At 53.8% G+C, this 25,653-nt stretch overlaps 11 protein-coding genes across 11 annotated transcripts; 5 read left to right on the forward strand and 6 right to left on the reverse strand.

Annotated features, from left to right (window-relative positions):
• Positions 1 to 1,134: 1,134 nt before the first annotated feature.
• W97_09107 (uncharacterized protein) lies at positions 1,135 to 6,011 on the reverse strand (the record flags this gene model as incomplete). Its single annotated transcript, XM_007786971.1, has 4 exons — positions 1,135 to 1,204; positions 1,266 to 1,336; positions 1,455 to 5,358; positions 5,413 to 6,011. 4 exons carry the CDS (start codon positions 6,009 to 6,011, stop codon positions 1,135 to 1,137), a joined length of 4,644 nt encoding a protein of 1,547 aa, XP_007785161.1.
• A 368-nt stretch (positions 6,012 to 6,379) lies between these two features.
• On the reverse strand, positions 6,380 to 8,095 carry W97_09108 (uncharacterized protein; the record flags this gene model as incomplete). Its single annotated transcript, XM_007786972.1, has 2 exons — positions 6,380 to 7,821; positions 7,873 to 8,095. The coding sequence occupies 2 exons, from the start codon at positions 8,093 to 8,095 to the stop codon at positions 6,380 to 6,382; spliced, it is 1,665 nt and encodes a 554-aa protein (XP_007785162.1).
• A 228-nt stretch (positions 8,096 to 8,323) lies between these two features.
• On the reverse strand, positions 8,324 to 9,486 carry W97_09109 (uncharacterized protein; the record flags this gene model as incomplete). The annotated part of the gene is made up of 5 exons (XM_007786973.1): positions 8,324 to 8,830; positions 8,890 to 9,089; positions 9,149 to 9,242; positions 9,291 to 9,347; positions 9,400 to 9,486. 5 exons carry the CDS (start codon positions 9,484 to 9,486, stop codon positions 8,324 to 8,326), a joined length of 945 nt encoding a protein of 314 aa, XP_007785163.1.
• A 380-nt stretch (positions 9,487 to 9,866) lies between these two features.
• On the forward strand, positions 9,867 to 10,677 carry W97_09110 (uncharacterized protein; the record flags this gene model as incomplete). The annotated part of the gene is made up of 2 exons (XM_007786974.1): positions 9,867 to 10,127; positions 10,177 to 10,677. 2 exons carry the CDS (start codon positions 9,867 to 9,869, stop codon positions 10,675 to 10,677), a joined length of 762 nt encoding a protein of 253 aa, XP_007785164.1.
• A 164-nt stretch (positions 10,678 to 10,841) lies between these two features.
• Positions 10,842 to 11,949, reverse strand: W97_09111 (5'-methylthioadenosine phosphorylase; the record flags this gene model as incomplete). The annotated part of the gene is made up of 3 exons (XM_007786975.1): positions 10,842 to 11,239; positions 11,318 to 11,827; positions 11,922 to 11,949. The coding sequence occupies 3 exons, from the start codon at positions 11,947 to 11,949 to the stop codon at positions 10,842 to 10,844; spliced, it is 936 nt and encodes a 311-aa protein (XP_007785165.1).
• A 563-nt stretch (positions 11,950 to 12,512) lies between these two features.
• On the forward strand, positions 12,513 to 14,065 carry W97_09112 (uncharacterized protein; the record flags this gene model as incomplete). The annotated part of the gene is made up of 4 exons (XM_007786976.1): positions 12,513 to 12,765; positions 12,813 to 13,145; positions 13,198 to 13,715; positions 13,769 to 14,065. The coding sequence occupies 4 exons, from the start codon at positions 12,513 to 12,515 to the stop codon at positions 14,063 to 14,065; spliced, it is 1,401 nt and encodes a 466-aa protein (XP_007785166.1).
• Positions 14,066 to 14,746: 681 nt separating this feature from the next.
• On the forward strand, positions 14,747 to 16,009 carry W97_09113 (uncharacterized protein; the record flags this gene model as incomplete). The annotated part of the gene is made up of 1 exon (XM_007786977.1): positions 14,747 to 16,009. One exon carries the CDS (start codon positions 14,747 to 14,749, stop codon positions 16,007 to 16,009), a length of 1,263 nt encoding a protein of 420 aa, XP_007785167.1.
• Positions 16,010 to 16,384: 375 nt separating this feature from the next.
• On the reverse strand, positions 16,385 to 17,457 carry W97_09114 (uncharacterized protein; the record flags this gene model as incomplete). The annotated part of the gene is made up of 5 exons (XM_007786978.1): positions 16,385 to 16,547; positions 16,603 to 16,802; positions 16,872 to 16,935; positions 17,021 to 17,240; positions 17,388 to 17,457. The coding sequence occupies 5 exons, from the start codon at positions 17,455 to 17,457 to the stop codon at positions 16,385 to 16,387; spliced, it is 717 nt and encodes a 238-aa protein (XP_007785168.1).
• Positions 17,458 to 17,924: 467 nt separating this feature from the next.
• On the reverse strand, positions 17,925 to 19,512 carry W97_09115 (26S proteasome regulatory subunit N7; the record flags this gene model as incomplete). Its single annotated transcript, XM_007786979.1, has 3 exons — positions 17,925 to 18,117; positions 18,175 to 18,998; positions 19,054 to 19,512. The coding sequence occupies 3 exons, from the start codon at positions 19,510 to 19,512 to the stop codon at positions 17,925 to 17,927; spliced, it is 1,476 nt and encodes a 491-aa protein (XP_007785169.1).
• Positions 19,513 to 19,762: 250 nt separating this feature from the next.
• W97_09116 (uncharacterized protein) lies at positions 19,763 to 21,417 on the forward strand (the record flags this gene model as incomplete). The annotated part of the gene is made up of 2 exons (XM_007786980.1): positions 19,763 to 21,165; positions 21,216 to 21,417. 2 exons carry the CDS (start codon positions 19,763 to 19,765, stop codon positions 21,415 to 21,417), a joined length of 1,605 nt encoding a protein of 534 aa, XP_007785170.1.
• Positions 21,418 to 22,492: 1,075 nt separating this feature from the next.
• W97_09117 (alanine transaminase) lies at positions 22,493 to 24,097 on the forward strand (the record flags this gene model as incomplete). Its single annotated transcript, XM_007786981.1, has 3 exons — positions 22,493 to 22,904; positions 22,961 to 23,757; positions 23,840 to 24,097. The coding sequence occupies 3 exons, from the start codon at positions 22,493 to 22,495 to the stop codon at positions 24,095 to 24,097; spliced, it is 1,467 nt and encodes a 488-aa protein (XP_007785171.1).
• Positions 24,098 to 25,653: the final 1,556 nt, after the last annotated feature.

The raw sequence follows: 25,653 nt of genomic DNA on the forward strand, positions 1-25,653 counted from the left end.
GCCGTGGTGGTGAGAGGCGCTTGGATTAGCCATAACTTTTGACACGGCGCCACACCGACAACGAACATCGCCGGACTCCAAAAACAAGAAACTACCACCACTGGGCATACCAATGTAGCAGGCATGTTTTCGGGCGTAAGGCAGCGTATATCAACTTTCAAGCTATGACTGGGGGTGGAACGGCCGGAGTACAGGATCTTTAGGATCGTGCTGAATTGAATAAATTTTGCTGATTTGAGACGGTATTGAGAGTCCGACGACTGGCAATTTCTGTCATTCACGTACGCGCCTCGCACCAACGGAACGGTCAGAGGGTATCTAAAAAGTCCTTTGCCGCATGGAAAGGTACTCATGGCCTTGAAGGTGGATAGCCAAAGTACACGGCCTATAGATCAAAGATACCTTGGGTGATCGGTGCAGTAAAGAGCTAGATTGCTTAGCATCTTTTGCTTTCCATAGTATAGAACTATTTAGCGGTTCTACGATTAATTGGATCATAAATTCGGTTTGATCGTGAATTTGTACTAAAGAAGCCGGAGCATAGATGCGGCAACGGACTTTTCGGTGATCCTTGCACTAAGCTGATAGGTGTTTGCGCGCTATGCCTAGGAGTGGGCACTGGAGCATCGTTTGCAATCAATTAAAGGTAGTTTGACCAGACGCCGACCCGTGAAACACCTGTACAGAAGTATTCGTTATGCGCTGACTGGACTACGAAGGTATTCGATTCTATCCGGAGAAGCCAGACCCACTGAGACAACACGATCAAACGGGGTTATAGTCAAGACTTTTTGTGCAATCGAATGAGTGCTCGAACTTCCATGATTCATCCGCCTTTGGTGCAGACTTGTACTCAGAGAACCTCGAAGTGATAGATAACGCCTAGGTGCCCACTTCTTATACAACCTCGATCCTTAGCACTGAGAACATCCCAAAAGTTACGACCAATAGCCCAAAATTACCAGTTTCAGCTCGTACAGGATGCGATGCCTTTTTTCGACATCAGGACCAAGATTGAAGCCCAACGGCAATACTATTGTGTATATCAAGAAAATCCCTTTACGCACCCATTCCACCCATCATGCAATCGCCAAGGCAACTAGAGGTTCGACATATATCCCAAAGAATATAGCTTCATGCACAGACCCCCAACGCGCCATCGCCGGGCAAAGCATCATCCATATCGGCGACCAACTTGGTCATCCTGGCACAGCTGACGTTAGCTTCCTCGCATACAGCAAATCAGCGGCAGTGGGATCACCTACCTCGTGTTCTCCTTCAAATAATCATCGTTCAGTTCCGCAAGCTGCCGTGTCTGTTCGCGTAGCGATGCTAGCTGCGATGGATGCGGGTCAGCGCATGTTGCTTTGAAAGCGCCCGAACGACTTGTGCCGACGCAACACTCCTATCAAAGAAGGGTTTGAAAGTAGAGTAGACAGAGGGGGAATACTTACAGTGCCTTCGAGCGAAAACCCATTTTGCAACCTCCCCGTCATCGGCTCCGTCTCCGCGCCAGACGTAGCCTGCGCATCGGCGCCATCCATCACCTCCTTCAATGCCGAAGTCGCCCACTTGCTAGGAGCAAAATCGCCGTTGAGCGTTGTGCCGCCGAGTGGCGGCGACATGGTACGTCTAGCATCGGACTTTGCGTCTGTATGCCGGCTTGCTTTCACCCTCTCCAATCCCCTCGCACTCTCCTCCTTCTCCTGTCGAGCGTCCTTAAGCTTTTCATGTAAGCGATCCTGCCCCTCAAAGAGTTCCTCATTCACGTCCTCAAGCGTCCTGATATCAGCGCGGGCTTCTTCGAGCTCGGATTGTAGAGACGTGAGGGCGGCTTTGGAGCCTGCGAGCTCAGCTTTGAGCGAAGCTACGATCCTATCGCTTTCTTCGTTCGAAGTGGCTTCGGGGGGGATGGCGCGGCTGTTGAGGTCTGCCGCTGTTTTCGAGTCCGCGGCGTCGCGCTCGGCGAGGGCGGCTTTGTGAGTCTTTTTGAGCTCTGCGATGGCGTTGGAGTGCTCGGAGATCATCGCATCGTGGTTCTTCTGCAGCTCCTGAAGAGCGTTTGAATGCGATGTGTGCTTACTGCTGCTCTCATTGAGACGAGTCTCAAATTGATCAGCTTGCGCTTTTAAAGCTTCGACATGAAAAGATTTCAGCTCCTGGATCGCTTTGACTTGTGCTTCTTCAACACTGCTGAACTTGGCTTGGAGCTCCTCTTTTACCCTTGCATGCTCATTCTTAGAATATGCCAGCTGAGTTCTAAGATTCTCGACGGTGCACTGGAAGCTTTCAGTGTCTGCCTGCAGCTTCAAACCTGCTTCAGCAGCCTCGGCCTCGCGTTGTCGTGCCAGCTCAAGCTCGTCCCGGAGACTCTCGATGGTTCGCTCGAGGTCGGCCGTGATATCGACGTCCCGCTTCTTGCCCTCTTCGACCGCATCAACCTTGAGCTTTTCGACTTCCTCTCGCAACTCTTGAACCTGCCTATCCTTCTCTGTAGCTTCAGCCTGCCACTGGCTCGCCCGCTCTAGCCGATCCTCGTAGCTAGCTGTGACACGTTTCAGCGCCTCATCAGCATCAGCTAGCTGTTTGCGGCTTGCCTCAGTGTTCTCTTGCTCAGCGGCCTTGATCTGAGCGTACAGGTCTTGGATCACCTTATCCTTGTCCCTCAAGTCGTCGGTGATGTCGGCTTCGCGTTGCTGGGCGGCGGCTAGATCGCCTTTGAGGGCTTGTATGGCGGTCTTTAGGTCTTTGATTTGCTGCTGGAAGGCTTCCGCTGAGGCGGCTTTGGAGGACTCTAGGGCAGTGATCTTGGAGTGCAAATCCTCGATCGTTTGGTTTAGGCTGGATATCTCGGATTGTCGTTGGTCCATGGACTGGGAAACTTCCTGCTGCTGCTTTTGGAGCTCGGCTCGCAGTCCATCGGCGACTTGGTTGACCTGTTTTAGCGCGTCTCGCCTGGCAGCACTCTCGGACTCCATCCCTTTAATCTTGTCCTGCAGACTCTCGATCGTCTTGTTGAGGTCAGAAATTTCCGACTGCCGGTCGCCTATGGACTGGGAAGCTTCCCGCTTTTGCTTTTCAAGATCAGCTCGCAATCCCTCAGCAACTACATCAACGCGTTTGAGCTCTTCCTGGCTGGCCTTCTCCTGTTGTACGCTCTGCTCCTGTAGGTGCTCAGCGTCGGCCTTCAACCTGTCAATTGTCTCGCCTAAGCTCTTGATCTCCTTTTCTTTTGCGTTCTCAAATTCCGTGTTCTTCTGCTGGAGCTGAGCGTTCTCCGTCTGCAGCTTATCCAAAACAAGGGTCAAGCTCTTGACTTCCTGATCCTTCTCACGGTTTGCCTGGACATTTCGTTCGGTCAAGGTTTGAGTTTCTGAGCGGAGTTCTTCGATGATGGTGGTCAGATTCTTGATTTCTTCTTCTTTTTGTTGCGTAGATGCGACCTGCGCTTGCTGCAGCTTCTGGACTTCGCTTCGCAGTTCCTCGGCCACTTTGTTACCGTCTATTCCGTCGTTCTGTAGCTTCTGGATGTCAACTTGAAGACTCTCTACAATCTTCCGGCTTTGCGCTAGCTCGTCCTCCTTAGCACGCAATTCACCAGCTTTCGCTTCTCGTAACGCGTCTATCTCTTTCCGCAAGCTTTCGAGTGTCTCTGTCGACCGCTCGTCAGCGTCTTCGGCACGTTGCGTTTCTTCAATATGCTGCTGGTAAAGGGTCTTCAGTTTGTTTCGCAAATCCTCTACAAGTTTCGACGACTCTGCAGTCTTCTCTTCCATTTGTCGCATCTGTACTCCGTGACCCTCTTGTAGCTTCTCCAACTGTGTCGTAAGATCGTCAGCGAGCCCGGCAGCGCTCTTCGCGGCGGCCTCGCTCCGCTTCAGGTCCTCCGAGCTTGTCTTCCGTAAGGCTTCAAGCTCCGCGCGGAGGCCGTTCACAACCTCTTCATACTTCTTGGCCGCGTCTTCGGTCGCTTGGCGTCCCTCTGTATCCTTGCGGCGTAGTTCCTCAAGCTCAGCTTGCAGATCCTGAGTCGTCTTCGTTAGCCCCACTTTCTGCTCGCCTGACTTATGTAGTGCGTCCGCAAGCTCTGCCCGAAGCCCCTTTATGGTCTCTTCAGACTCTATTGCCGCACGCTCAGTCGCCTGGCGTCCCTCAGAATCTTTGCGACGCAGTTCCTCGAGTTCGGCTTGCAGATCCTGGGTTGTCTTTATTAAGTCCGCCTTCTGCTTGTCTTCCTTTCTGACCGCCTCTGCAAGCTCTTTCCGCAAATCGTCAATGATCTTTTCAGATCTCTTTGCAGCATCTTCGTTCGTCCGACGCGCCTCAGACTCCTTCCGGCAAAGGTCCTCGAGCTCTGCTTGAAGCCCATCGGTTTTCTTGGCGGATGTCTTCCTTTCCTCGTCCTGTTTCCTAGTTCGCGTAGATACTTCGGACTTAGCCTTGTTGATCTCCTTCTTGAGGTCATCCACGGTTCGTGTCAACTCATCCCTATCAGCATCGCGTTTCTTCAGCTCGACTTCTTGCTTCGCAGCTGCTTCTACCGCCGCCTTCTTCGATTCATCGAGCTGCTTCTTAATTTCCTCGTACTGTGCCTCATGCTTCGCAACCGCAGCAGCCTTCGCCTCAGCCGTCTCAAAGAGCTGCCTTCTCATCTTCACAATCTCCGCATTAAGTTTTTCAACCTCCGTCTTCCGCGCCGTGACCAGTGCCTGCGCCTTAGCCTGCGATTCAGCCAACTGCATTTTGATCGTAGCCAGCTCCGCATCAACCTTCTCCCTCTTCGCCAGCTCGTCCCGCAAAACCCTCAATTCAGACGCATGTGTCGTTCCTAGCTGATCCACGACAGCAGCATGCTCGGCCTTGAGCTTCTCTAGCTCAGCCTTGTTCTCTGCATCCTTTCCGGATGCTGCCACTGATGGCCGCCGTTTCTGGAAATATTCAACCTCGGCCTGCAAGTCTCGGATCTGCTCTTCGAGCGCTTCTCTTGCCGTAGATTCCCTCAGTAATTCCCGCACTACCTCCATGCTCTTCTGCGCCTTCGCCTCCTCGTCTTCCTTGCTGGCAGGCTTGCTAGGCGCGGTGACCGGGCGGCGGACTTGCTGGGGTTGCGGGACGGTAGGTTTGCTGAGGGGGGGTGCTGCGGGAGTGTCGGGTTCGGTGTCGACTAGGAGCTTCCGAGGGGTCGAAACGGACTTGGATGTGCTGTGAGTGAAGAGCTTCCGTGGGGTTGAAGTGAGCTTGGGTGGGCTTTTGGGATCGGTCGATCGTGCTGGGCTCGCTTTCTCGAGGGGTTTGGGAGGGCTTGTGGGGAGGTCTGGTTTGGAGGGTGTTGAGGGAGCTACGGAGGCTGCATTCTTGCTGCGTGCTATGTCAGTAGTGCGAGGCGCCTAAGTGGCAAGGGAAAAATCATACCTCGATTCCGGACTTGAGAGTGAGGTCGGCAGAGCTGCTGAAGCTGGCTTCGGCGGTGGTGGCATCGTGGATATTCTCGAGGCGGGTCTGGTTGTGTTCTCTGCGGGCCGACTACTAGGGGCGAGAGAGGTTCTCGTACTTCTCGAGCTACTGGGTGGCCTTATTGTGCTAGATGCCATGCTCTCTCTGCTACTAGTGCGCGAGCTCATCGCCGGTCTCTTTACAATGCCTGTGGTCGAAGGCGCAGTAGAAGTCCGTGGTATAACCTTCGAAAACGCCGGCTTCGCCGCCTCAATGGAGGAGATTCGTCGTGAGACGCCATTGGCACTAGGGGACTTCTGTGTCCCGTCAGTCGGTATCGCTGGTTGGGCTTCATTTTCTGAAGTTGTTTTGGTGGCTGCGGTTCCTGATCTCCGGACTGTCACCGAAGGTCGAGTAGGAGGCTTGTTGATGCTAGTTCCAAGGGCAGGGCGAGCTGTGGATGGTGATACTGGTTTGGTAGCTGAAGCCAGTGGCACTCGTTTCGCCGCCGCAGTTGTTGACGTCGGCCGCGGAGCTGGCACGCTTGCAGCGGGGACAGGGGCATCGGTGTCCGCCATTGCTGCGACACGATGCACGCGCGATACACGGCTGGACCTGATTACGAGAATATCAATTGGAACATATATCACAGCAAAAGCGCCAGCGCAATGCTGCGGAGGGCGGAGTGTCAAGGCTGTCAAACCGGCTTTCCGCTGCGAGCTGCAACGCTCCATCTCATGCAGGGACCGGACCGTGCACTGGGCCTCGGATCGTCCCGCGTTGTGGCTCAGCAACGCCCTCAGGCGTTCAGGCACTCAGGCACCCAGACACTCAGGCACCTAGGCACTGAGGCACTGAGGCACTCAGACACTCAGATACAGGCACCCATGACGATCAGACCGCTGGCGATCGATGACAACGGATCTGCTTCTTACTAAACGATTCTCTACCTCCTAGCCAAGTTCTTATGCAACACATGCTCCCTCATCAGTAGACTGATCAAGGCGCCCAGTAAGCTGATTCCAAGCATAGTCCACCACACCGCCCTCAGCGCATCCATGTACGTCTCCAGCACCCCCAGCTTCCACTCCGGCGGCAAATGCTTCACCTCGTCAAGGCTATCCCTTACCCTCCCGATGATCTCCGCCGCATCTTTCCTACTTCCAAAACGCTCCCACAGCTCCCTCTTCAACACATTCTGGAACACCGCAGACGCAATCGTGATGCCGATTGTAGAGCCCGTAGAGCGGAAAGCGTAAGACGCCGACGTGATGACAGCCTGGTGTTCGTGGTCGACAGCCGAGATGAGTGCCAGTAACGTGACCGTCAGCATACCCCCATAGCCCAGGCCGCCGAGGAAGAAGTAGATGAATGGCGGTACGGCCGGGGTATTGAGATCGAACGTCGCAGCTACGAGCGCAAATGACAGTACCAGGATGCCCTCAGTGATGGCGTTGAGGAGCCAATACCGTCCTGTAGCTCGCATGATGAGGCCAGAGCCCAGCGATCCGACAGCGGCCCCGACAGATTGCGGTATCAATCGCGCGCCGGCGCCCGTGGTGGAGAGGCCGCGGACTTGGAAGTATATGGGGCCGTAGTAGAGGAGGGCGAAAACAGACATGGTGGTGAACCAGTTGGTCAGGCAGGCGGATGCTACTGTGCGGTTGAGCAGCAGACGGACAGGGATGATGGGCTCACTGGCTATCTTGTCTTCGACGTAGATGAAGATGAGTAGGAAGACTGCGGACAATGGCAGGCTCGTGAGGACCAGCGGATGCGTCCAGGGCACAACGTTGCCGCCTGAGTTTAGCCCTAGTAGGAGAAGAACCAGAGTGACGACGAGCGTAAAAGCGCCAAGGAAGTCTACGCGCTTGATGCGAGAGACATTCTTCTCCTTGACCGGGATATGGACAGTAAAGCAGACCAAAATCCCAGAGACAACGACAAATGGCACTTGGACAAGAAAAGCCGTGCGCCAACCCCAAACATCGTTGATCCAGCCGCCAAAGACTCCACCAAGACCGCTACCCAGGCCGAAACAGATGTTGCCGAAGCCTTGCCATAGGCCGCGCTTACGGAGGGGTACGAGGTCGGATGCCACGAACGTTGATATGGCGAAGAGCCCCCCACCTCCCATTCCTGCAACTATGCGCCCGAGTATGATGACCCATTCGCTTTTGGCGAGACCGCATATAAGGTTCCCTGCTGCGAAGAATATGTTCGAGAAGATCAGCCCTGCGCGCCGGGAGAAGATATCCGTCAATCGTCCAGCGAGGGGCTGGAGAGCTGCATTGGCGATGAGGTATGCGGAAGCTAGCCAGGAGAGGAGTGTAAAGGAGTTGAACGAGGTGGATATAGGCGCGGACAATGTCGCGATTACAGTCGAATCTAGAGTTCATCAGCATGCGCAGAACTGTCCAAGGAAGCATTTCAAGGTACCCAATGCTGCGAGAAATACACCAACCCATATGCTGCATAGGGTTATCACCAGCTCCTTCGTGCTTGGCTCTTTCGCAATCGGCGTGCCGTGGACATCCTGATCGTCCGCTTGCTGCTCTGCCGCGCCATTGCCCGTATTTGGGAGGTGTTTGCTAAGAAGAGGGCTCTGCTCATCGACAGCAGGCGGTGTCTCATACCGTGTCAAGCCATCCTCGTCCGACATTGTTACGAGGGCGGTGGGGAAGTGCTAGAGCGGGTACTTGCACGGACGAGGGATGGGGTTGACTCCAACGGTCGGACTGGGCATTCATGCCGCGGACGCCGCTCGGCGGGATGACGGTCGAGGCAGAATGCGCCGAGCTGATCACGTGTTGATGCTATGCTATGCTTTGGGTACCTAGGTAGGTCATGAGAGGACAGAGGAGTCACGATCAATGTTGACTTGTTACTGTTATCTATCTATATTGTTCAGCGGAATACTCTCCCCCTCATCATCTTCATCCACTTCAAAGTCCGCTGGATCACGGATTCCGCCCTCCTCATCCCTCGCCTTCCGCCTGCCCCCTATGGCATCCGAAGGATTCGGATACGGCGTGTCGCAGAGTCGGTGTCTCAGCGGCGGGTAATACCGCCTATACGTGAATAGCGCGATGCCAAAGCCAAGAAAAGAACCTGCCGTGACATCGTAAACGTCATGTCGATAATCCTCACACCGGCTGATGGCGATTAACGCAGCGCCGAGCATAGGAGCAAACGCCAGTAAGGCCCGCGCGAGGTCGGTCCTTGGTCGAAAAACAAAGAGCTGTCCCGCAAGAAACAGGGCGAAATAGCCCAGACCGCTAAAGGCGAAGGAACTGTGGCCAGAAGGGAAGCTGCGCCAGCCGTCATGGAGGGCGTGGTGGTCGGTTTCAGTGCAGATCTCGAACGTCACAAGGGCGTGGGCGGGTGTGCCGGGTTCCTGTTGCTATACTCTTAGTCCTGTGACATAGGTGCTTGATATCTCTACCTTGCACGTACTGGCTTACACCGCGCAATGAGGTCGGGCCGCGGTCTGCCAACGCTGTTCTTCACAACGTCGGTGAGAAAGGATGTAAGAATGAGGCTGATGATGAACCCGAGGACTGTGACGTGAGCCTTGTGGATAGTTGGGCGAAGGACGAGAGCCCATATGATGATGAGGGCCAATGGGATGGCGCCAGCGTAGACGAAAAGGAATGCTGATAGCATGTGTAAGCCGGATATTGCTGGCCTCGCCGAGCTCGCATTGGAGACTTACGGACTGGCACACGCTCAACCTCAGCATGAGGATATTGTATTGCAAGGTTGTCCAAAGAGAACATGCGGTGAAAGGGATCCATGAACAATCGTAGCTACGAAACATGAGGATGGTGGAGCGTAGAGGGGCGGAAGGGACGCACCAGTGCATAAGCTGCTGCGATCATAGCTAGACCGACGTAATCTGACGCATATGAGCGCTTTCAGGAAGCATGTCAGCAGATATGTGTGCTGCATCCTGAGTATGCTCACCTGCCAGAACCGCGCCAGAGCACCCATGAAGCCCGGCTGCTGTTCGATGCCACTTAGTCGCCGGTGGTGTGATAAGGGGCCCGCCATAGCCTGTACGAATATTACGAGAAAGGCAGTATCTTCAACTGGGACGGCATGTCGATGGAGAGGTCCGTTGCCCAGCCGTTGAGGGACAAGGGGCGAGCTTTGGAGTGGAAGGACCTTGAAGGCGCACAGGGGGGGCTGTTGAGAGATGCTACTGTAGGTACTCTACTGTAGCTCCCGCAGCCCCGCGACGATCTCCCGCCGCCCTTCAACTGGGGAACCTTAGGTACTGTAACTACCTAACTCGGGTTCCCGTCCGATTGCCCAGGTGCGCACAGCATGCCTTCCTGACAACCACATAGGCACGTCCATACTAAGCCCAACTTCCACGAGCTTCTCCAACGCCAGACCTTGGATGACATCCGCCCATCTTTCGATTACCAATGGCAGACGAACAGGATGAAGGCATCGGCTCGATCTTTCCTGTTCCACCGCCCTTCTACAGGCACTTCACTACGGACAACCTCGCACGACTGAAGGAGTTCCGGGAGAATGCGCAAGCGGATGGTCCGACTACCGAAACCTCAGAGCCAGCGACATCGGGCCTCCAGCGCATACTCGATCTCCCTCCAGAGCTTCGTTTCCTTGTACCACCTGAGCCATCCACAGACGGCAAATGGCGCAATTTTGGTGGTCAATACGACGTAAGCCAGCTCGGCCCCTCCTTGGCTGGCAAAGCTGATGTCCCTACAGCTAAGTGACCCTCTCCCCTCCCTTAACGACCTCCAGCTCTACCCGTCCGGCCCCGACGACGACCCCTCAACTATCCCCTCGGAATGGACCCTCGACCGCGCCTTCTACCTCAAAAGAATCGCCAAGTCCATACTGCTCAACTTTCTTGAGCTAGTCGGCACCCTGTCCATCAACCCTGACCAGTTTGAGGACAAGACGCAGGATCTGAGAGTGTTGTTCATCAATGCGCATCACCTGATCAATCAGTATCGGCCGCATCAGGCGCGGGAGACGTTGATCCTTATGATGGAGGAGCAGGTTGACAGAACGAGGGCACAGGTGGAGGGGGTGAGGAGGATGAAGGGGACGATTGACGGGTTGCTAAAAGAAATGGTGAATGATGGTCCGAATGCACCAAGGGACGTGGTCAATGGGGATGGAGAGGCGATATCTCAGGAGGAGGAATGGAAGGACGAACAACGGGCAATTTGGCAGGCACTGGATGAGGAGCTGGCCGTGTGAAAGCCGACATTCAAGGCCTTTGACAATGTAAGATCACAGCTCCCGAACCCAGGACGCAGTGCCATCTGGCGATACGGGGAGCACCAGTGATTCTCGCCGCGCAATCTAACTCCCTCATTCTGGGTATCTCTCTATCTATGCACGTCTGATCTATGCCGCTGCAATCAATCGAAATAACCAGGAAAGAGCCAATCCAGCTTCTCCGAGGCCCCCTTTGCCCTTCCAGCCTTCGCAGTAATACTTCCAGCAAACTTCGTTTGCCCATCTAGATGCTTCGCCAACACAAGAACGCCATGCTCTTCCTTGCTCAGCTCATCCAGCACAGCGCCAATAAACCGTCGTGCGTTCTCGGAATTCGCCTTCATATGGCCCATGACCATCTCGACATTGACGTCCTCGGAGGTGTGCCAGCAATCATAGTCCGTCGCCATGCATATCATCTGATACCCGATCTCGGCTTCGCGGGCAAGCTTCGCTTCTGGCAGCGCGGACATGTTGATAACGCTCCCGCCCCAGCTGCGGTAGAGGTTCGACTCGGCGCGGGTGCTAAACTGAGGTCCCTCTGGAATACAATCCGTCAGCAGGCGTCCAACCGCGGACCTCTCCCTCCACCTTACAACCAGGAAGCAGAAACACTAACCCATACAAACAAGCAACCCCCGATCATGCAATTCCACCCCCTCGCCCTCCAAACTATGTCCACAAACCCTCACCACCCTCGCCAACCCCTCATCAAACGGATCCCCAAACCCGACATGCCCAACCATCCCGCCCTCAAAGAACGTAAACGGCCTCACACCCTTCGTCCGATCAATAATCTGATCCGGCACCACAAAGTCCCGCGGTTTGATCTCCTCCCGCAGCGACCCGACCGCCGAAAACGCAATGATCGTGCGGACGCCAATGGAGCGTAAGGCTGCGATGTTGGCGCGGGAGGGCACTTCGTGCGGCGCGAGTTCGTGGTGGAGACCGTGGCGGGAGAGGAAGGCGATGGGGATCGGCTTTCCGGAGGTCGGGGAGGGGTGGTGCAGGATGGAGATTGGGGAGGAGGGCGCGCCCCATGGGGTTGAGACGTTGAGGGTCGCGGCGTGGGTGAAGCGGGGGAGGGATTGGAGGCCTGTGCCACCTATCACGGCGATGCGGACTGGATCTATAATTGAGGATTTAGTCGAGGATGCCAAAGGGGATAGCCCGCCCTATGACCTGCTAGGTAGGAGTTTCGAGATATTTGTGGGTTCATTTACCGGCGTACGAATCAGCTACTCCTGCCATTTTCCTGGGGCCTAAGAAGATGGTGCGAGCGAAGGTCAATGGCACAGATCTGACAGTTTGAAGGCTTGTTGCGATCTTGTGCATAAATAAAACTCCGAGTTGAGATTGTCAGACCGATGACGTGGCGGGGCAGCCGAGCCCACGTGAAAATGTGAAATGCGCGTTCCAACGACGGAGAAGCTCCAACGAAGCCTTCAGTTCTTCGTCATACGAGTATACCTTTAGGAGCAACGCAAAGCTCGAGTTCACACAGTCGAACTCTACCTCCGACCACAACGTGATGGACAACAAAGAGGCTCTGTGCTGCTCGCCGCAGTCAGGTCATCCATGAGCTCCCATCTATCACATCCCGCAGTTTCTCGGGTCATCTTCAAGCGATATGGCCTGGAACCCCGCAAGCGTTCGAGTTTTAGTCAATCGATCATGTCCTGTTATGTTGTTCAGCGTGCTGAATCACCGTTCACAGGCGTAGGCAGGAACAACGTGGGAGTACATATCGCCTTGCGGCTTGAGATACTGCAAAACATCCTTGTCAAGCAACTTCTAGGAGAGAAACCTGCAGGATGGCCAGGACTTCAACGACATCGGAAAGCGCTACGAATCCAATCACTGAGTTGGAGGCATTTCCTGAACCGGTTCGACTCGACGAGCGCTTTGCTGCTCTGAAGAGGGCGATCGTCAAGCCTGAAGATGAGGCAGCCATCTCCTCTTCCTACGAGCGCCTGAAAGAGGCACTAAGCGCTGAGGTAGAGCGACTGAGCAGTTTACAACAAGCCGTGATCCCAGAAGTCGAATGGGCGGACATCAAAGCAAATGGTCTGCCGCCGAGATTCACGACAACGGTCCTCTCTAACCGTAGACAGGTGGAAAGATTCCAGAAGACATCACAGAAAAGGCGCGGCACGCGGGATGCGTGCTCTTTCGAGGGGTAGTCTCTGAGGAGCAGGCGTTATCCTGGAAGAAAGGGCTGATGGAATATACCAAGAAGCACCGTGCGGTCGGCGGACGCCCTCTCGCTAATCCAACTTTTTGGCTGCTGTATTGGACACGGCCGCAGGTCCAGATGCGATCTCATCCGGAGGTTCTCCAGGCGATGAACGCCGTTATGAAGCTTTGGCATGTTGATGATGGGGATCTACCAATTGACATGGAGTCTCAGGTAGTATATGCAGATAGGTTCAGAATCAGACAGGCTGGTACGAAGCGATCTCAATGACACATCTCTGCTTATCTGATCAGATGAGACAGGCGACAAAGAATACACACTAAAGGCCCACTTGGACTCCAGCGCCATCGAGAGATGGGAAGACCCCAAGTACCGGTCAAACTACGAGGCTATCTTCCACGGTAACTGGGAGGACTACGATCCCTGGCGTATGGACAACCGCCCGAGCGCCAAAACCGACCTCTACCGTCAGCGAGGCAGCTGCTCCGCTTTCCGTGCTATGCAAGGCTGGCTGAGCCTCTCCGATTGTGGACCAGGTGAAGGCACTCTACGCCTTCTTCCCAGTCTGCAAATGAGCATGGCGTACATCATGCTGCGGCCATTCTTCTTGCAGGAGAAGCTCGACGTAACGCAACCTACGTTCCCTGGTGCATCGCCAGGGAATGGGCAGTTCTTTCCTACGCCGAAGTTTCACCCGCACCTAAAACTCGATAAGAGCGTTATCAGCGTTCCAAAGGTCCGGCCGGGCGACTACATGTTTTGGCATGCTGATCTCGTCCACGAGGTGGAGGACCAGCATAATGGAAAACTAGACTCAACAGTACTTTGCCTTTCCCACGAGTCTCTTCATAGTGTATGCTGACAGCAGTGCAGGTATTCTACAACGCCAGCGTTCCGCTGTGTCCATACAATATCGAGAACATGCGGAGGATGCGGAAGTCATTTCGCGATGTGGAGCCGCCGACAGACTTTTATCTTGATATGGGCGGGCCGTTTGAAGTCGAAGCAAAGCATGAAGATCACGGCGCGCGCGAAGAGAACATCCTTTCGCTGGAAGGCAGGAGAGCTCTGGGCCTTGAGCCATTCGATGAAAACGAAATTGAGATATCGGAGGGTCAGAGAAGGGTCAGGAAGATGGCGAACGAGGCGATGAGACTTCCGGATGACTGAACTGGTTAGTAGCGATATGACTCCCATTACAATAGATCATTCCCTTCCTCCTCAGCCAGTACAACCTTCCAGCCTTTTATTCTTGGCTGATAGGGAGATTTATCGTGACTTTTACCGAGAGTTGTCAGCCGGAAAAAGTCACACTAAGGAGACTGCGTTCGAGTCAGTGTACCATAAAAGTCCAATGATAACCAACCAGCCCGCGTCCAAATTCAATGATGCTCGTATGCAGCTTAAGCCTTCCCGTGCGCGGCTTGGGTTGCCTCTCTCAGCTAGAATGGTTCACCAGATCCTCAAACTCTGCTCAGTATACTGCACAGAGCACTTGATTCCCTAATAGCTCGCTGCACTTGCGTCTTGCCTTGGATCATTACCAATATCCGCATCGCAGTTCAGGCATTGTGTGTTGTGTATGTCCTAACAATCTGGCTTTGTCTTCTTTGTTTCCAACGGCAACGTTGTGTAGATATTTCTTCTGGTATATTGCATTGTCGAGCATCCCTATTGCAGAAGCTGTATATTTACAACGCATATTTTACCACACAAAAGGTGCATTGAGCCCCTTCCAGGTTTGTAGCTCAGATTCGATCTCGCCGACGTCTGAATCTGACTTGGTGCAGCCACATTTACCCGTTTCAGATACACTCACTTGTTGCAGAAACACCGACTTGATCCTGCAGGATGTTCTTCTCCACCTTCACGATCCACTTGGCCACGCTCGCAGTATTTACCAGCTGGACTGGTATCTCAGCGCAGGCAACCCAGCGGACTTGCAACAACTCACCCGATCTCTGCGATAGGCCGTTCGACAGCATTGTCCACCTTGGCACCCACAACAGCCCCTTCGTCCGTGATGCCTCCACTGGCTGGAGTTCTTTCGGCAATCAGTTGTACAACACCACTGTCCAACTCGACGCCGGCGTCCGCCTCTTATCCGCTCAGGTCCATGCCAGGCTCATGCCCGACGGCACCCGTGAGTTCCACCTCTGCCACACCATCTGCGAGCTGAGCGACGCCGGTCGACTAAGCGATTGGCTGTACACCATCAGGATTTGGCTGGACCAACATCCCGACGACGTCGTCACAATCGTACTCGTGAACTCAGACCAAGCCACCGCAGCAGACCTAGCAGGTGAGTACACCCTCTCAGGAGCCTCAGCTTGCTCATACATCCCCCCTTCCCCCGAAGCCCCGGATCAGTGGCCTACCTTGAACACACTCATCGATGCAGGCACAAGGATGCTGACCTTCATCGCCTACCTCCCCCAAGACGACTCACGAGCGCAGGCGCCGTATCTCATGGACGAATTCGCGCACGTATTCGAAAATCCCTACGACACCTCCACCCCCACCAACTTCACCTGCACGCCCGACCGGCCTGGCGACATCCAGGGCAACGTCTCCGCCGCCATCGCGAGCAAGAAACTCTTCCTGCAGAACCACTTCCTGTACTGGAACCAGCTCGGCGGCATCCAGGTGCCCGACATCCGGCACATCGGCTCCACAAACGCGCCAGAGGGCCCCGGAGGCTTGGGTGCACGGCTGATAAGCTGTATGGAGGTCTATGGCGCCTCTGCGACGTTCGTGCTGGTGGACTTCTTCAATGTTGGCCCGGCGGTGAGCACGGTAGATATGTTTAATGGCGTCGCAGCACCAGTCGGGAGACTCGACGTTACTACGAAGATGCCGCCCCAGGTTACGGATCAGCTTGATCCGGCGCTTGATCCATCGGTCGATCCGTCGCTTGATCCGTCGTCTGATCCGAGACTGGGTATGATAGTGCGGCAGAGCAACGGTGCAGGAAGTTCGGCGGTGAGATGTGTGTGTTTTGGCTTCGTGGTGCCGATTTTAGTGGCTCTGCTGCAGGGCAGTGGAGCTGATAGGACGTGGTTTCTGCTTCCTTTTCCGGTTGCTGCGCTGGCGTGGCTGGGTGGTTGGGTTTGATAGACTGGTGAACTGGTCTTCGGGTAGCGATAGGTCGTCGCTAGCTTTGCTGCTTCGACAAAATAAAAGGAACACTCATTATACCCCAGTTGCTCTCATGCTCTTGCTGACTGTTGATCTTGTGAGAATTTTCGTGCCTTGATCTTGCCCAAGCAAGGTCCATGGGTAAAACTATGTGTCAGACGACAGTCGAATGGTGCTGATGGCGACGTGATCAATAAGATTGGATAAAAATGGCTTCAACAATACAACGTACTACAAGATCGGAACGACATGGCAGAAAAAGGCTGACACCAAGGAAACGCTAAAGAAGAAACCCCAGCCTCCGTGTCCACTTACATGGCCACCCACCACGCACCGACCCTGTCCTGCGTTCTACGCCGTCTTCTTCCACACGGTATATACACCGATCAGCGAGCTCACAGTTCCAGCCAGGCCCACAAGCCCCTCATCAAGGTTGCCGTATCCCAGAGCGAAGGTCGGGACAGTCAAATCGCAGAGGTCAGAGATGAGTTGGAGGTTCAACGTATTCCGCTCCCTACGAACGTTCGTTTAGCATCCATCGCATCCCAACGGGGAGGTGATTCACGTACTTCTGCAGCTTCTTGACCTCAACAACCCCCTCCCCAGTCTTCTCCTGCTCCAGCGTCAGGGCGGTACGTCGCTGACGCAGCAAGTTGAGCTGGTATATCCCGCCCACGACGTTGAAGAGCAGCCCTGCTAGCCAGCACTTGTAGGCTTGCTGGAGCAGGCGCTTGGAGGAGGCCATGGGGCGGATGCCTACGGCATCGGGCTAGAAAGATGTTCAGTCAGCTATGCCCTTTCGTGAACCGCAAGTGGTCGGGCAGCGCCAAATACATACGACGGTCAAGTTATCCAGAATCATGTACCCGGCATATCCCAGCTGCCGTCCTACAGCGCAATACCTGTCTCCTTGTCAGCCTTCTCTCTCCCTCTCACACCCCCCACCCCCACAACCCCAGCACCACTATCCATGACCAGTAATCTTACTTGATAATCGGATCCAGCCCCTTCTTATCCCCCGCATCCGCCGCCGCCTTGAGATGCTCGACGAACTTGCCCAGCCGCATGATCTTCCGGGTGAGCCCGAACTGCTTCTTGACTGCATCGTAGGGCGCGATCGCCGCGGCTGAAGCGTTTGTCCGGAATAGGTACCAGGCGTAGAAGCGGGAGAAGTATTGGAGGGTGCGGAGGAGCTTGTCGCGGCCGACTGGGGGGGTGGTGGGAGTGAGGTTAGCGCTGGCATGATGCGGTTAGGGGGTGGCAGGGAGGGAGTAAGTAAGAGCTTGGGGTGCGGAGGGAGTCTGGGGAAGTGGTAGTGGTGGGCGGAGGTGGACGGAGGAGGCGGGGTGCGTACCGGTTGTCGCGACGTATCTGAGGTAATGCGCGACTGTTGGGTGATAGATGAGAGCGGCGGCGGGAGCCATGTTGGAGGTGTGAGAGGTGCGATCTAGGCGTGGGAAATGATAGAGAGTCGAAGGGGGCGTTTGTTGCTGTGGAACTTGAGTACCGGCGCGGTGCGGTGGGCAGGTGGAGGGTTGCTGTTCAGGGAGAGCCGCAGGGCCGAGGTTGATCGCTTTGCGTCACAAGCTTGCACTCCCATGTCCCAAGCATCTCACGTTCGGGAGTGGTTTCGGCAAAGAACCCAAAGTTCTGTGGATAAAGGTCGGTAGGCATATGCTTTGCTTCTAGTCATCTTCACAGCAGGAACAGCGTGATATTTGTCTACCAGCCCGAGAAAGTGTTCTCTCTTCCAGCCATGCGGATGAAGAGCAAATCACCCCGTCAACGCCACGCCGAGCCTTGGTAGACTAGGTATGATCTAGTATGTATACAGGATCCGGTCTCGCTGAAATACGGCAAGGTTTTACACACTTGACTACGAAGCTGCTCTTCAACCCCTTTCGCTACCCCTGAGGCGCACAGCTTGTCCGTACTTCTGCAGCTTCGTGATAAGCTGATCGCCCTGCTTGACCACATCATGGTACTGTTTGTTCTTATCGTCCGGTCTGTTGGTCTCAATGATGCCCTTGACGCGATCAATGTTGCATGGTATGCGGTCAGCGGCAATGAACTTGGCAAGATCCCTGCAGCGTGTCAGCACTCGGAACCAAATCTAAGATCATATGGGCGGCTGAACTTACTTGTCGAGGAAGTCGACACTGACGCCAAATGCCTTTGCCATGCTCTCGAGACCGACAACGCGGTAGCTCTGCAGGAGCTGTGCGTAGCCACGCAACCTCATTTCCCTTACGAACCAGCCTTTGTGCTCATAGAGATACCTGTCCTGGCTAAGGAAGTTTTCTTCAACTGCGTCCAGCGCGGTAAAGAAGGACTGGTAGTCGCCCACGTAGAGGCTGTTGACCAGCTGTCCCAGGGGCTTGAAGTCGACCTGCGTCTCCATAGCTTCCTGCTGGCCCGCGCTTGACTGACCCAGCGCCGTGAGATTTACGGCGGTCGGAACGGGAGTAGCTGTCGCGTTGGAGGCCTCGGTCATCTCCTCGTCACCGGCTGCCGGTCCGGAGGAGACGGCGCCGGTCAGAGCTGATATCTTCTCCTCGCGATCTCCGAGAATGGCCTTAATCTCCGGGGCATCGACCACTTTGGACTTGAAGTCCACGCGCTTGAGGGAGATGGAGCCGGCGAGGACGGCGTACACGACCAAGTTCGAATAACTGCAGAGCTCATAACTCGTGAACGTCGATAGACTGTCGAGAAGCAGTGGCGCAGCGAGAGAATGTGAGCGGGTGGTCAGAAGGTGTAGGCCTTGGTATGCTTTTAGGCGGTTGCGGCGGTCCCAGTCACCGCCGCTTTCAACAAGGGCAGCGGCGCGCTCGACCTGCTTCTTGACGAAGAGCCGGTCGTTGAAGAAGATGCCGAGACGTATTATGGCTAGAACGAGATCTATCTTAGCACCGAGGATGCCGGTTTTCTCGAAGACAGCTTCGTGGGCTGCTATCGCTTGGTCCTGCATGACACACAGTGAGCTTCCGGCTATATGGCACCGAGTATAGAGACCGTACTTTATCGCCGACTCGTGCCCAGAACTCTGCCCGCTTGCCCTTGGCTGCTTGGACTTCCGTCTCGCCCGCCTTCTCCGTCGCCTCGTCCTCCTCCTTCTGGATGGCCTCAAGCTCCTTCTCATTGTCCGCCTTGAGCTGCTCGTACACTTGCTCATCCCACGGCAGGCTTACCCCCGTCGACGGGTTCCGTGTGGCAAGTAACGATGGAGCGCCACTTGAATACCGTCTCAACCCTCTCGGCGGCTGCGCTGCTGTGCCCTCGCCGTCCACATTCAGGATGCCATCGGCTGGGTGGGCAAGGTGCCGGTATAGTGGCGCCATCTTGTGTTCCTGGATAGCATCTTGGACGTATTTGAGCGAGCTCTGCCGCGTGGACTGCGAGGCGGATGGGTTCGAGAGCTGGAAGATGTGCTGGGAGAGCTGCAGGTCGGGATACTTAGCGTACTGAGGGTCACCCATGGTCGGTGGGGTTGATCAGGCTTTCGGATGCACTTTGTAGATAGACTCGTCGAGTTTGAGGCGCGGGGCAGATGCAGTATGAGTGTCAGATGGAGCTTCGATGTTGAGAGTGTTGACCGCAGTTCTCCGTGCATAGAAATGAAGCTTGGGCCACATTTTATGAATTTCGGCCAGGCACCAAGACATGTGCGAGGACAAGAGCCGCATCCAACTTTCTTCAACCACAACTACAACTGCTCTCAACATCACAATGACCGACATGCAGACCCAGAAGCGTGCGCCATCGCGCTCGCCCTCCGGATCACCAGAGACGAAGCCCCGTAAAAGACCCGGAACAGCGTCCCGCATCAGCAAAGCCCCCGCCAGCGCCCGCCCCAGTGCAGCTGCCTATCAGCGCCGTCCTGAACGCGAACAGCGCCGGCCCTCCCCAGAATCTTCCGCCCGTAAGCGCTCTCGTTCTCGGTCACCCTCTCCAGCCCGCCCCCGCAAGCGTCCTGGGGCAGCGTCACGCATCAACCAAGCCGACATCGCCGAAGCCAAGAAGCGCGAGCAGCAAAGAGAACAGGAGCGGGCCGCGCTAGCTCACGCTTCTATAGCAGGCAGAGGCGTCCATGACGTGGTCAAGCAGCATTACAATGCCGTTCCGGAGCGTGGCCGCGAATGGCGCAAGACGGATTCAAAGATCAAGGGGCTGCGGAGCCTCAACAACTGGGTCAAGAGCTGTCTGATACAAAAGTTCGCGCCGACGGAGCAAGGCCTGACCAATGAGGAGAATATAAGGCGGGAGGAGCTGTTGGTGCTGGATGTGGGATGTGGAAAGGGAGGGGATCTGCAGAAGTGGCAGAGCGCGCCGCAGCGGGTGGGCCTGTATATCGGGCTAGACCCCGCGGACGTCTCGATCGACCAGGCGAAGGAGAGGTACGGCCAGATGCAGAAGCGGGCGCCGCCGAGAGGAAGACCGTCACGGTTGTTTGAGGGACATTTCTTTGTCAAGGACTGCTTCGGCGAGTGGATCGGCGATATACCGCTCATACAACAGGTCGGCATAGATGGCAGTGTCGGCCCGGGCGGTGGAGGTATCAGTCAGCGGTGGGGTGGTGGTGGGTTCGACATTGTCAGCATGATGTTTTGCATGCACTATGCGTTTGAATCCGAGGCAAAAGCGAGAGGCATGCTCAAGAACGTAGCTGGAGCACTCAAGAAGGGAGGGAGATTTCTGGGCGTGATACCCAACTCGGACGTTCTGTCAGAGAAGGTGGAGGAGCATCACAAAATGAGCGGGCCGGAAGGTGCTAGTGGCGTTCAAGACGATAGCGACGACAACTGGAACCCTGAGAAGAGTCTGGACGAGGAGAAGAAACCCAACGGCATCGCAGACGACGATGACGACGACTGGGATCCGGAGAAGACCCTGGACACCGACGAGAAGAAGAAAGAAGAGCCTGCCGCAGCCGCAGCCGTACCAGATGAAGAAGGTGAGATAAAGGAAGAGGGCTTCCAGTGGGGCAACAGCATCTACACGGTCAAGTTCCCCGGGAAGACGCCCAAGGATGGTATTTTCAGGCCGCCATTTGGGTGGAAGTATTTCTACTTCTTAGAGGAAGCGGTGGAGCAGGTTCCAGAATATGTGGTTCCGTGGGAAGCCTTTAGAGCGTAAGTTGCTTTCTCCCCATACGTCGAATGTACTGATGATCTTTTGATAGGTTGGCCGAGGACTACAACCTTGAGTTACAGTATCGCAAGCCATTCAACGAGGTCTGGGATGAAGAGAAGGATGACCCTACCCTGGGACCCCTTAGCGAGCGTATGGGTGTCCGTGGGCGCGATAGAGGCCCACTGCTCGTCAGCAACGAGGAGTTCGAAGCTGCTAGCTTCTATCATGCGTTCTGTTTCTACAAGGTCTAGTTCACACGACGGCGAGCACGAATCCGTCAGCAGCGGGTCTTCTCCCGGTTTTCTTCTGCAACATCATCCCATATGGCAGGCTCTCCTTCGGCACTTGATCGGTTTCAGGGCTTGCGTCGATCTCGTCATCAATCTTCGACTTCGAATGCCATAGCTTCGGCGTTTTTGACAAGGCAACTCTCAGAGGGTTGGTTGCTGCGCATCAACGGTGCCATTCTTGCTGGAAGGTAGCATTGCTTCTGGCGCTCATGGATTGGGATATATGTTCCATTGCAAGGCGTCGGATGTATCCTCAACATGTAGTCCACAATACTTGGATGTCGGCAAGACCGATTTGGCCGGAAGATGCGAGGGTCTGGATTCCTTCTAGAACAGGACCAGGGCTGTCGGAGCTGTCATGCAACGGAAACCAGCCGCACGCATCCCCGCGCGGCTGCTGCACGTCTTCGTGAGACCCTGAGACCCCGAGACCCCGAGACCCCATCTCAACCTCAAGCATCGTCGGCAGTCTTGCATCTCCCCTTGCCAGTACTCATATTCTATACGAAGCCTGACACATGACGTGACTCGCCATTTCGCTGGCGCTTGAGCACCAAACCCGGCAACCGGTCGGCGCTCGCTCTCCCTTCGCCCAGGACCCTCTTTCGCCGACTCCAGCCGTTTGCCGGCGCGATAAGCGATAGGCCCGTCCCGATGACACGTCCATTGCCGTCGAACTGTCTGGCGAGGCAGTCATGCCAGTATCTTACGAGGTCCTTTACAGATTCAAGCCGTGATATTGTGCGGTTGAGCCCACAGTTGGTACGCAAAGGTATTTCACTCTCTGTTTACGTTGCACGGTTGTTGCTTCGGGTCCACTATACATGGTGGGGGCAGCTACACAGGGTCCAACATATCATTTCAGCATCACTGCTTTTTCTCGGCCAGATTGAATCATCAGACCAGAAGCAAGGCAAATAAGGTAGACCCACAAGCAGCTGGCTGATACAGATCTACAGGCCACTTCCTCCTCACTCCTGTCCCCAGATCCCACAACCCGCAGCTCCTATCGCCACCATTATCTCGAGCCTTCACCATGTCCAACGCCTCCAGCGTCCAAGCCCTGACCTATGACTGCATCAACCCGCACATTAAAGAAGCGAAGTATGCCGTGCGCGGCGAGCTCGCCGTGCGGTCCGAGAAGTACCGGGCGCAGCTCCTGAAGGGCGACAAGGGCGATCTGCCTTTCGACACCGTAGTGTCCGCCAACATTGGCAACCCGCAACAGCTCGACCAGAAGCCCATCACCTTCTTCAGGCAGGTGGCCAGCATACTGGAGAACCCGCTGCTGCTGGAGAAGGAGGACGTGCTAAAGGATGCGCTGGGCTACAAGCAGGACGTGATAGATCGGGCAAAGACGCTGCTGAAGTACGTTAAGAGCGTTGGGGCATACAGTCAAAGTCACGGATCGCCAGGTATACGGGAGAGCGTTGCAAAGTTTATCGAGAGTAGGTCGCGTGCCGACAACCCTGCGTGTCGTGCATTGCTTATAATGTCTGTGCAGAGCGCGACGGCTACCCCGCGGATGCAGAGCACGTATATCTCTCGAACGGCGCTTCCGGCGGTGTCAACACTCTCCTCCACGTCATCTGCTCTAAGCCAGAGACCGGCATCCTTGTTCCCATACCACAGTATCCGCTATACACCGCAACTCTGTCCGTACTCAACGCCCGCTGCGTACCATATTACTTGGACGAGTCACACGCATGGGGCACAGACATGGAAGAGATCGAATCCGCGCTAAAGAAGGCGAGATCGGAAGGGACAGACGTCAAGGCGATCGTGGTGATCAACCCCGGAAATCCGACTGGCGCCTCGCTCAGCGAAGAGTCTATCAAATCTGTGCTTGAGCTCGCCCAGGAGGAAAAACTCGTCGTCATGGCCGACGAGGTGTACCAGACGAATGTGTTCGAGGGCAAATTCATTTCGTTCAAGAAAGGGCTACGAGATCTGCAAAAAGCCGAGCCCGGCAAGTACGACAATCTAGAATTAGCGTCTCTGCATTCCATCTCCAAGGGCATGGTCGGCGAGTGCGGTCACCGCGGCGGCTATTTCGAGCTCATCGGCTTTGATGAGAAGGTAGCGGCGGAAGTATACAAGTTCATTTCGATACAGCTGTGTCCGCCTGTTATCGGCCAGTGCATGGTAGAGATGATGGTGAACCCGCCACAAGAAGGGGATCCCAGCTACGAGCTCTACAAGCAAGAATACGACAGCATATTCAAGGGCCTACTCGAGCGGGCGCAAGCGCTGTACAAAGCATTCAAGGAGATGGAGGGTGTCGAGTGTCAAAGTCCTGCAGTAAGTATCCCCCGCCCCCAAACCCCACTTTCCCCGGTCCCCTCATACATAGCGCGAATTCTAAAATCAATTCCAATCTCAGGGCTCAATGTACCTCTTCCCAACAATCCGCCTACCAAAGCGCGCAATCGAGGCCGCGGAAAAGGAAGGCCGCAAGCCAGACGAGTTCTACTGCTTCCGAATGCTGGACGCGACAGGGGTCTGTGTGGTTGCTGGATCGGGCTTTGGTCAGAAGGAGGGGACGCTGCATTTCCGCACGACGTTTTTGGCGCCGGGCACGGAGTGGGTGGGGAGGATTACGAAGTTTCATGAGGAGTTCATGGATGAGTTTAGGGATTAGGGATCAGGGATGGAAAGGGGGATTGTATATAGCTGTAGTCGAGTATTAAGCACTTACACGCTATTCACACCTGGGATTTGGGGTCCGTGTTGTTAGGAATAACTTGGAGATCTCGCTAGGTTCTGAATACGTACCTGGATACGATCCATATTCGGGTTCGGGTCTGTACTATGAGATACACTCAGCCTTTCACTTACATGGGTGATCCGAGCCGTCAACGCTTTCATATTGGAATCTAATTAGGCCGACAAGACGACCCGGACTTCAATTTCCTAGTATCTTATACAAGCTTTGAGGAAACAAAACTATGTGCAATTTATAGGAGAGATTAAGGCTGCTACGCTCTGTAAGTCTATATACTATATTATTAAACTTGATTCGTCTCTTCGGGACTCTCTATAAGTGTATATTATTACGAATGCAACCGCGTTGGAAAGCTAATAACTCTTAGAATATAAGTAGAATAATATATAATTCTATACAAACGTCTTATACTAGTAAACCTTTTAATCGCTTGGGAAAATAAGTTATATTCTAAGCGCTTAGAGCTACTTAGAGTGCTTGAACTCGCTTGCAAAGAGGCTATCTTACTTTAAGCGCTTAGAGTACTCGGAGCGGTTTTAAATTACTTAGTAAGTAAAAAAAAAAAAATTCTAAAAGATCTTAGAGTTCTCTTTTTCACTTAACTTTTATCTCTTTATAAAAAGTAGTATAATACCTATATATTTAAAAATTAAGCGAATGATAATTATTCTTATTAAAAGTTTACTCTCTAAACTAGTTCTATTATACTTATAAGAACTAGAATGAGGCTTTTCTAGTTCTACTAAGCTAGAACGGGCGAATAGCTTAGTAATATCTTAGGTAATTATAGGCCGAGGTTATAAAGAGATTATAAAAGTACTAATAGCCTTTTTAGGACTAGTAGATTATAAGATATTAGAAGAATTATTACTTAATTATCCGTTATCCTCTTCCTAAGAGAGAGGAAGGTCCTTATATACATGCAGAAGGCTATCTAGAATCTTCTATATAATTAATAAGCATTACTAATATTACGTCATATATAGAACCTTCTAGAACCTAATAGAACCTAATAGAACCTTATAGAATCCTATAGAAACTAATAGAAACTAATAGAATCTTCTAGAATCTTCTAGAATCTTCTAGAATCTTCTGCTTATAAATCAATCTAGTATAGTAAAGTAGGTTCCTAGTAAGTCTTTCTAGCTAGCTTATATAACATAGCTTATATAAGCTACGCTATTCCTAAATAGGAAAGCTATAGAAGCTTATCTAATCTAAGGAAAGTTCCACTTCCTTACAATACACTCTCTATTCTACTAATTAAACTAGATCTTATTAGTATTTTATTTTATTATTTTTAAGATCTTAGAGCTATTTCTAAGATCTTAGAGATACTAAGCCTATATCTATCTTATAATATCAGCAAATCTTTTAATATCTTAGGAAAATTGAAAACCCTCTAAGCGCTTTAAGAGCTCTAAGAGCCCTTAGAGCGCTCGCGAGCCCCTTATATATACACTATCTTATCT

The sequence above is a fragment of the Coniosporium apollinis genome, assembly GCF_000281105.1.
Source record: "Coniosporium apollinis CBS 100218 chromosome Unknown supercont1.82, whole genome shotgun sequence".
NCBI lineage: Eukaryota > Fungi > Ascomycota > Dothideomycetes > Coniosporium > Coniosporium apollinis.